Genomic DNA, 9,919 nt, shown 5'->3' with positions numbered 1-9,919 from the left:
AGACCCAGCTTTCATTCTCTTGTCTGCCCTTTCTCAATCCTTTCACCCCCCACTCAGGGCCACTGAACCAGGCTGAGCTGGCATGAGTATGCCATGGCCGTGCGGGCTCCCCACATTGCAAGACAGAAATCAAAGTAAAACACAAACAGTGATTACCTCGGGATTGGGGGGCAAAGGTTTTGCTTTCTACTTCTACACAATCGCTCCGTTTTCTACGATTTACATGAATAGCCTTTGTGGTCAGGAAAAGGATGCACTTTAGGGAAGACCTCTGGCCGACTTGCGGGCAGTGTCCTGAAGCTGGGACCCGGGCGCCGCGAGGCCCCGGTGCCGGGGTGGCTCTGCTGGGCTGGGAGAGACCCGAGCAGGCAAGAACCACGAGCAAAGGAGACGTTACCACGGCGAGCAGAGGAGGGGGCGGGCGGCGCCACTCCCGCGGGGCCGTCCACGGGCCAGGGGCTCCTGCTCGGCCTGCATGGTCTCGGAAGCACGGAGGGAAAGAAGGGAACGGGGAGTGACGGCGGGTGGCGGATGCCACGGAGCAAAGCCATCAGGCAAAGGTGGACGGACCTCCACAGGGACCGCCCGGTCCTACGAGAAAAGCTGCACAGCGGGGAGGAAGCGCCACACCCCGCGGCCGTTCCCCAGGCCCGCCCCTCGGCGGCGGCGGCGCGGCGGGAGACGCGCGCAGGAAGGGGCGGGGCTATGAGTACGGCGTCCGTGCGCGATCTCGCGAGAGCAGCAGACGGCGGAAGTACAGTCTGCAGGATGCGGTTCCTGGTTGCGTTGGTCCTCCTGATGGTTGCCGCGGCGGGTAAGACCCCTGCCCCCAAGGAAATCCCACTCTCGCCCGCCAGGCCCATCATCCTCACCGTGGCCCGTTGCCTTCTGAGCTTGCTTCGTCCCTGCCCGACTCACCCCTCCCCTCGCCATCACCGCCACCGTTTGCCGGTTGCCCCAGTCTCTTCCAGCTCTGAGGTATCCTTTATCTCGGCCTGCCTTTGTTTTTTGTGGTTTTTTTTTTAGTTGATTTCAGAGAGGAAGGGAGGGAGAGAGAGAAACATCAATGGTGAGAGAGAATCATTGATCGGCTGCCTCCTCCACACCCCTTGCTGGGGACCCAGCCGAAACCCGGCATGAGCTCTGACTGGAAATGGACCCCTGACTGCCTGGTTCATAGGTCCACGCTCAACCATTGGGCCACACGGGCGGGCCATGGCCTGCCTCTCTTGAGGGCCAACTGGTTTCTCTCTTTCAGAAGCCGAGGAGTCCACTTCTCCGTCACCCACTCAGAAGAACATAATGACTACAGGAAGAGTCTCCACCCAGTTCTCCCCCAGCCTCCCGCCTCAGAATAATCCACAGGCTCCGACACAGCTTACGGCTGTCAGCTCTGCTGGGTCAGACTCACAGCAACAGTCCACAGGAGACAACTCAAACCAGTCAGATGACCACCAGTCTACGGGAAACAGTCCTGGCAAGTCAAATGAGGGCCACCAGTCCACGGGAAACAATCCTGGCAAGTCAAATGAGGACCACGAGTCCACGGGAAACAATCCTGGCAAGTCAAATGAGGACCACGAGTCCACGGGAAACAGTCCTGGCAAGTCAAATGAGGGCCACAAGTCCACGGGAAACAGTCCTGGCAAGTCAAATGAGGACCACCAGTCCACGGGAAACAGTCCTGGCAACTTGGTTAAGGAGGACCAGTCCACGGGAAACAGTCCTGGCAAGTCAAGTGAGGACCACAAGTCCACGGGAAACAGTCCTGGCAACTTGGTTAAGGAGCACCAGTCCACGGGAAACAGTCCTGGCAAGTCAAATGAGGACCACAAGTCCACGGGAAACAGTCCTGGCAACTTGGTTAAGGAGCACCAGTCCACGGGAAACAGTCCTGGCAAGTCAAATGAGGACCACGAGTCCACGGGAAACAGTCCTGGCAACTTGGTTAAGGAGCACCAGTCCACGGGAAACAGTCCTGGCAAGTCAAGTGAGGACCACAAGTCCACGGGAAACAGTCCTGGCAACTTGGTTAAGGAGGACCAGTCCACGGGAAACAGTCCTGGCAACTTGGTTAAGGAGCACCAGTCCACGGGAAACAGTCCTGGCAAGTCAAGTGAGGACCACCAGTCCACGGGAAACAGTCCTGGCAACTTGGTTAAGGAGGACCAGTCCACGGGAAACAGTCCTGGCAAGTCAAGTGAGGACCACCAGTCCACGGGAAACAGTCCTGGCAAGTCAAGTGAGGACCACCAGTCCACGGGAAACAGTCCTGGCAAGTCAAGTGAGGACCACCAGTCCACGGGAAACAGTCCTGGCAAGTCAAATGAGGGCCACGAGTCCACAGGAAACAGTCCTGGCAAGTCAGATGAGGGCCACCAGTCCACGGAAAACAGTCCTGGCAAGTCAAATGAGGACCACAAGTCCACGGGAAACAGTCCTGACGAGTCAGACAAGGAGCACCTGTTCACGGAAAACAGTTCTGAACCTGAAGGGGGCTCTCCACCCAAAGAAGAGAAGGAAATGCCTGGCCCTGCCTCTGGAGAGAACCTTGAAGGGACACTTTTGGATTCCGTAAATAGGAAGAAGGATGACCTTTATAAGGACAATCTTGGAAGTGCGGAGAGCAGTCACTTCTTTGCATATCTGGTGACTGCAGCCATTCTTGTTGCTGTTCTCTATATTGCCTATCACAACAAGCGGAAGGTAAGTCAACAGTTAGCTTAGGAGGAGGAATGGGATGTCTTTCACCCTGAAAGCTTGGTGTATGGGCCAGTACTCATCACTACCTGCCTGTGAGCACTGGGTATTTTATGACATGTCAGGTGTTTTTTTCCAGAACCTGCTAGGGCTCTACTCTTGTTTTATAAATCATTTGTTTTCATGACTGTTTCCTCTGAGTGCTCTCTGCTGCTGTATTAGGTGCCAAGTTAGGATGTTATTACGATCTGACCTGCTTTGGGGTCTCCTGTAATCTTGAACTTAGATCCTTCACAGCCTCAGAGGACCTGAGTACCTGACAGTTTGTAAGTAGTTGGAGCACTTATCTTCCAGTTTCCACTTTCAGTGCATCATTTCTAGCTTCCTTTGCTAAGTTTTTGTCTTCCCCCTACAATGGCAGAAAGAATGATTACATAATCTTTGACATCAACAGCAGAGAGCTCAGGGATTATCTTTGTAGTCAGTTGAATTTCTGATTAGAAGAAAGAACAGAAATTGCAGAGGTATACTCATCTTTTATTTCTTTAGCAAGGTTTCGTTGAAGTAGTATCTGTGTCACTTAGTAATCACTCCAGTGACAAAATAATTACATTTCTTATTGAACTCTAAGAATTTAGTAGTTTCTGTAGCCTGGTCAAATTGGAGAGTTCAGTTCATGATGGCCATAAGGCCTGTGGCTATAAGAAATGAGGGACTCATTTAGTTAAAAATGGTGCATTCTTATTCTACATTCAACATCATGGAGAGTAACCTTAGGCATGAAATGAGTGTAAAGCTAAGATGAGGCAAAGTGTGGAGTGAAAGAGTGCATTTGCAGAAAAAAAAATTATGATTTGTTTGTTTTCTTTAAAAAAAAAAAAAAAAAAAAAAGGAAAGAAAAGAAATGTCTTAGCCTACAGCTCTCCAGGGAGGAGTTGTCAGATCTTTGAGTATTCGTGAGTAAATTAGCAGACTGCCACAAACTAGAGCCCGGAACAGCTTTCCTCCCTCTGTCATTGCTGATTTAGCAGTACACAGGATTGTAATGGAACTAAGCCCTGTTCTTAAAATTGTTATAATTTAAACCAATGCATGAATTCATGCACCTTGAAAGGAACTGTGGGCCATGAGGCTGCAGTGGGCACAGGGGCGGGTCTCGGCCCATTCTCCATGCCCCCTCCCAGACCCTCCCGCCATGGCCCCCCTTCCGCCTCCCCGGTCTGCGGGCAGCCGCCACCACCGCTCCCATGCTCTGATGGTGCAGAGAGATTGGGGCCGGCACCAGCAGCGGGTGTGAGTAGCAGCTGCTGGCCCTGATCGCCCCTGAGGGCTTCTCCACCTCCCCCTGCTCCTGAGCCATTGGGGCTGGCAGTGGGTGCTAGTGGTGGCTCCGGCGCCAGCTGCAGGTGTGAGCCGGGCCAGTGCTGGCAGCAGGTGCGAGTGCCGGGTGGGACCATAGTGCATGGGAGCAAAGAATTTTCAGTAACCACCAGAGGCTCACTCTGATGACAGTGACTGGTGCCCCGCCTTGGTCTGGCACCACCGCTCACCTGCTCCACCATCCCGCCACGGCTGATGCCCGCCATGTTCCACGCTCTACCACCTGCTGCCAACGCCCGCCATGTTCCGCGCATGCCCCCTGGTAGTCAGCGCATGTCATAGTGACCAGTTGTTTGGTTATTCGGTTTTCCGCCGTTTGGTCTGTTTGCATATTAGGGTTTTATACATATAGATAGGCCTTCTTGTGGGTGTACTGCTCTTTTTACTGTCAGGTTATTAACAAATGTACTACTAGGTGATTACCTCTAATTTCAAAAACTGAAATATGTCATTATAGAGTCAGTTGTTAATCTTTTTTTTTTTTTTTCCTTTCCCCAGATTATTGCTTTTGCCCTGGAAGGAAAAAAATCCAAACTTACTCGGCGGCCTAAGGCCAGTGACTACCAGCTTTTGGACCAGAAGGTAAGGAAGGAAAACCCAGGTCCATGGGAGGGCTATGCAGTCTCAGCTGGGCACAGCAGTGGGCTGGCATTTGGCTCAGATGCAGCAGCTGGTTCTGGGGTGCTGCCACCGTTACCCCTGCCCTTTTCAGATCACTAAGTAGAGACATCATGTACACATGTCTGTAGTGTTAGAGCTGAAGAGAGCTTTAAGTATGTTACAACAGCTCCCTCCCTTGACAGATGAGTAAACTCAGGCCCAGAAGTCATGATTTACCCCCCACTTAAATTCCCACCTCAAGTTCGTGGCAAAATCAAAACCTGATGGGAACACCCAAGGCTTCCATCCTGTGCTTTTTGTGCTACACCATCACTTCACAAATTTTCATAGGCATTGTGATAGAAAGCAAAATCTGATTCACTAGCTGTGGGGTGGAGCCTGTGCTTCTACATTTCTAGGAGGTTCCTAGGTGACGCCAAATGCTGCTGGGATCACGTGTTAGGGAGCAAAACTCTAGACTACACTCCCTAGAAATAAACGAGTTCAGAAACATAGGCCTCCAACTTCCCAGATCAGCCCCGCTAAGCATTGTTGACTAGATTTCCTGAATGCAGCCAACCCATGCCTCTGCCAGAAAGCAAAGCCCTCCTTCCACCCACAGCAGCAGGAGCTGAGTAAGGGTCTCCCCAAAGGCAGCCTGTCTGAGCTCAGTGTACTCCCACAGCCTTGCTGCCAGCATGCACCCGTCTGCAGCTCAGCAAGGGCAGGGTGAAGAGTTGCTGGCGGCCCAACTAGGAGTTGTTCCCAGACTCCTGCAGGGAACAGTTCATGTGTACAGCTCATACCAGCTACAGAACAGGCCACTCAGCTCAAAACATCTTGCTGACTGGCCCAGTAGATCAGCCTCACAGTATAACCCTGGCCAAGTACCTTTCCAGATAATTGACTTTAAGGATTGTCATTCCTGTTTATTATACTCTTTTTCTGATTTAAAAAATGCACATGTAAACAATTTAGAATTACAGAATGCTACAAAGCAGAAGCTAAGCTTCCCGTATTCCCTCCACTAAGTGTGGATCTCTCTGGTGTATGGGTTTTTTTACGTGGTTTTTTTTAAATATATTTTTATTAATTTCAGAGAGGAAGGGAGAGGGAGAGAGAGATAGAAACATCAGTGATGAGAGAGAATCACTGATCAGCTGCCTCCTGCACGCCCCTGCTGAGGATGGAGCCCACAGCCCAGGCATGTGCCCTGGCTGGGAATCGAACTGTAACATCCTGGTTCATAGGTCAGCACTCAACCACCTGAGCCATGCTTGCTGGGCATCTAGTGTATGTTTTATTTCAAAATGAATTTTTAAATAATTTTGCATGCTTTTATTTTATCAATTACTGTTTGTATGGTGGAGGGTCAGTTTGTCTTAATTCTGGATTTTTTTTTTCTTTGAGCTGCAACTCTTAAGATCTTTTTTACCCCCAAAATCATAGCAGTAAGTTATATTCCACTGGAAGAAGGTGAACATCACCAATGCATTGTGTTACTCTCGTTTCAGATTTGATCTTTCTGTTTTTGAGAACCTCGTCCTCCCTGCTGATTTGTTTCTAAATCAAGATAAATGAAGATAAAAGTACTGTGAACTAAGATACCTGTAGGGTTTGGTGGCAGGTCCGGGCTGGCAGACATGGGGGGTGGGGAGCATGGCTTTGGTTTTTGCACCGGCACTTTAGTGACCCTGTGCTCCTTCGTTCCCATTATTGACGCTGGTGTCTTCCGTCCTTTCCCCCTCTTAGAATGAGTAGAAGGAGCGAGCAGGTGGGAACCCAGTTTTGACCAAATGGAGATCCCAGCCCCTGGCAGGCTAGTGCTGCTGACCGCCCTGGGCGCCTTGGGCCTCGGCTCTATCGTGAAATTACCCCTAGAAAGTAGCATTGCACTCGCCACTATTTATTTTTGCAGACCTAGGAGAAAACTCAGCTGCTTGAGGTACTTTCCACCAGGGCCTCTTACTTTGGGGGCTGTGCCCTACAAGAGATCTACAAGGTGAATGCTGATGGGCAAAAAGCTACATTGAACACAATTCTTTTCAAATGCTTCAGCAGTAAACCAAAACAATAGCTTAAAAAAATGCTTTACTGCCTGCAGGTTCAACCCATCTAGCACATTTTCATATTATGTAAGACAAAGTGAGTCAGCTTCCATTTGGTTGTACTGAGTATAAAACTGAACTTGGGGCTTCTGGGAGTAGAGCTGTAAAGCCACTGTTCCCATTGCAGATTTTTAGAAATAAAGTTGTGATTATTGAAGCACTGTTTTTTCTTATAACCGTAACAGGAACTTTTTGAATTAGAGTAAGTTCATGTGCAAGAAAACAAATAGGAGGGTTTTGGTTTGGGTTTGCGTTTTTTTTCAAAGACCTTTTATGAAATAGGTTCCCCACAAACTCTGTTTTGCCTCTGTTGCCTAAAACAGACAAAATAGACATATTTAGAAACTAACCAGGCTCTTTCTTTTACCTTAACCTAATTAATGGTCCTCTCATCTAATATAAAATGCTAAGTAGGGGTAGTTAGTAAAACTTCTGTCCCATGGGAAGGGTTATTAAAATTTAAGAAATTCACAGAGTTCCCCTGGGGTAACTGAGAGTAGTGTCTTAGGTCACACTGTGTGAAGTTTTATGTAGCTCTAGTCATGTTATCCTATTATAGAGAGCCTTGAAGAGTTGTTTCTGCAAAGGAGAAACTCAAATAGAATAACCGATCTCAAGAAATACAAAGATGTGGGAAGTGAGGGGAATATGACGAATTCTGTGCTATGGAAGAATTAAGTCTAAAGAAGGGACCACGTGTTTGTCATATTATCATCATCCACCTTGCTTAGAACAGTGCATGGCTTCCAGTTGAGGTTTTCATTCATTGCAGGAACCTGTTAGTGGAGATCAAGAATGAATGAATGCTCTTGTTATCATTTCTTTACTTGTGCACCAGTCTTATAATACTTTCCTCCAGTCTGAGGATTCTTCTGTCAGGCTCCCCTAGCATTCCCTAAGACCTTGGTTATTCCCTTTTCTGCCTCCCCTGTCCCTGCCTTCCCTCCTCTAATGTTTTCTATTTCAGCCTATCTACACTAACACTTTTTCTCCAACCTTCATGCTTACACAACACCCCCCCCCCCAGCCCCCATCCATCCTATTTGTTATTCAGTCTGCTCTTCAGCTTCTTCAGTAAGTGTTGCTTCCATTACTTTGTCATTCACTCTCTTCATAACCTTTACAAGCTCACTTTGGTCCCTGTCTTTCTACTAAGTGTTGTTCCATAGTTTCAGATCATCAAATCCAATGGCTTGTTCTCAAAACTTAGTCTTGATCTTGATAGAATTGGACACTGTTGACCATCCAAATAGAAATTCCCCTCTTGGTTTCTTTGACAAAGTGTCCTTATGTCAAGAACTCCTTTGTCACCCTAGCCGGTTTGGGTCAGTGGATAGAGCGTCAGCCCTCGGACTGAAGGGTCCCGGGTTTGATTCTGGTCCAGGGTACATAGCTCGTTGCCAGCTCAATCCCTAGCCCTGGTCGGGTCATGTGTGGGAAGCAACCAATCAATGTGTCTCATCAATGTTTCTCTCTCTGTCTCTCCCCCTCCTTTCCACTCTCTAAAAATCAATGGAAAAATATCCTCAGGTGAGGATTAACAACAAATTTTTAACAAACAAAAAAACTCCTTTGTCTCCTCAGAAATTCATTCATTCTTCATTCCCAGGTCTTTATCCTTGGCATAGTTCCCAAAGAAACAGTCCTGTTGTGTGTTCTTTTCAGCATGGTTGTCCTAAAAATTTTTAAATTCATTTTTTTCTACAGGTTACACTGTCCCTTTCAACTGCCCAATTTCTTTAATCCTTTCAACTACAAACTTATACCATTTTTATCTCTTGTCACAAAAGTCCTATGCTTTTTTAAAAAAGTCTCCAGCTGCAATCTTTCTTTCCATTTCCTTGCTTCCCTGTCCCACACCCATTCCACCTCTCTCCCAGATCTCTTTTTCAGGAGCCACCTTTATTGGTTCTCCTGTCCGTCTTCTCTTTGTGCATAGAGACCAGATTGACCTTTCTAAAACACTTGCCCTGATCTGAAGCTTCTGTCTGTGTCCCCCATGGCTTAGAGGCAAGTTTATAGGCTCTTTTGTATTCAGGACTTTGCGGATGGGAACTGCCCTGCCTGTCTTCCTCTACAGTCTAGCCAGGCCAAAAGCCCCTATTGTTGGGGGCCCTACTGGCCTCTGGGCTTTTTTGTTCTTGCGGTGTCCTCCATTCCCGGGCTTCCCATAGTTGCTCTCCTCTTTCCCTTACTTCCCCAAAATTTGTTTCCTCAGGGCCCAGCTCAGGTTTTCTGTGTACCTTCCTAAGTTCCCCAACCTGGGATGGACTCTTCCTCTTCTACTTTAGTAGCTCTTAATAATGGCAATCACAGATTTTGGAACTTTAGCAAAGCAGGGCTGTCAGTATCTGATGTCTCTGGTCTCCCCAAGAAAATCAAACTACAGTTTCATCTGCCTAGCAGAGTGACATTCCTCAGTACTTCAGGAGTTCTTGCAAAAGTTTTCTTTGTTCAGGACATCTGGCTGCGACTTAACTGAAGCCTCACATAGCCTTTTTGGAGGAGAGCAGAAAGGTGGGTAGTATTGTGGATTCCACACAGTTCCACTTTTTGAGTCTGAGAAATATAATTTCTTGTGGTAAGAGTATAGAATTTAAGTTTCACTTTAAAAGGAAATCTCTCACACCAAAGGAAAACTTGTTATCTGGGCAGTTGTCTTTTTGAGATTACTTGAAGCATGTTTTCTTAGAGATTCTGAGGATGAGGGCGAGCTGGCTGAGGCATCTCTCAAGCCGGGTGGGGTCAGGCAGTGAGGTTCAGGGAGCCAAGAGCACCCCTCTAGGCAGCCGTGTGCTTCCTTTCCTGCCCAGCCTTTCGTTGAAGGGTGATTTCTATTTGGAGGCATCTATGCTTCAGTCATGGATGTAATAGAGGAGCTTGTTTTCCTGATAGATTACTGAGTAGAATATTTAAAGAGTTCATTTTTGGGCTCTGAGGGAGTGAAAGGCCAGTCTTTAAATTATTTTTGAGAGAGAGGAAAGGAGAGATTGTGAGAACATCAATTTGTTGTTCCACTGATTTATCCATCCGTTGGTTGATCTTGTATGTCCCCTGACTGGGGATCGAACCGGCAACCTCGGTGTGTGGGGACAATGCTCTAACCGAGTTACCCAGCCAGGGCGATGGAA

At 48.1% G+C, this 9,919-nt stretch overlaps 1 protein-coding gene across 1 annotated transcript; it reads left to right on the top strand.

Annotated features, from left to right (window-relative positions):
* Positions 1–749: 749 nt before the first annotated feature.
* On the top strand, positions 750–8,341 carry TGOLN2 (trans-golgi network protein 2). The gene is made up of 4 exons (XM_081101029.1): positions 750–814; positions 1,259–2,706; positions 4,579–4,662; positions 6,195–8,341. The coding sequence occupies exons 1-4, from the start codon at positions 769–771 to the stop codon at positions 6,198–6,200; spliced, it is 1,584 nt and encodes a 527-aa protein (XP_080957155.1). The 5' UTR covers positions 750–768; the 3' UTR covers positions 6,201–8,341.
* Positions 8,342–9,919: the final 1,578 nt, after the last annotated feature.

The sequence above is a fragment of the Myotis nattereri genome (assembly GCF_964212035.1).
Source record: "Myotis nattereri genome assembly, chromosome: 10".
NCBI classification, from domain to species: Eukaryota; Metazoa; Chordata; class Mammalia; order Chiroptera; family Vespertilionidae; genus Myotis; species Myotis nattereri.
The sequence above is the reverse complement of the archived record's forward strand: the minus strand, read 5'-3'. Positions and strand labels throughout refer to the sequence as shown.

Bases quoted from the DNA above. Each gene is read 5' to 3' on its own strand.
- TGOLN2 (XM_081101029.1), top strand. From the start codon at position 769: ATGCGGTTCCTGGTTGCGTTGGTCCTCCTGATGGTTGCCGCGGCGG. The intron at 815-1,258 runs GTAAGACCCCTG...TCTCTCTTTCAG, and splicing joins CCTGATGGTTGCCGCGGCGG to AAGCCGAGGAGTCCACTTCT. The intron at 2,707-4,578 runs GTAAGTCAACAG...TCCTTTCCCCAG, and splicing joins CCTATCACAACAAGCGGAAG to ATTATTGCTTTTGCCCTGGA.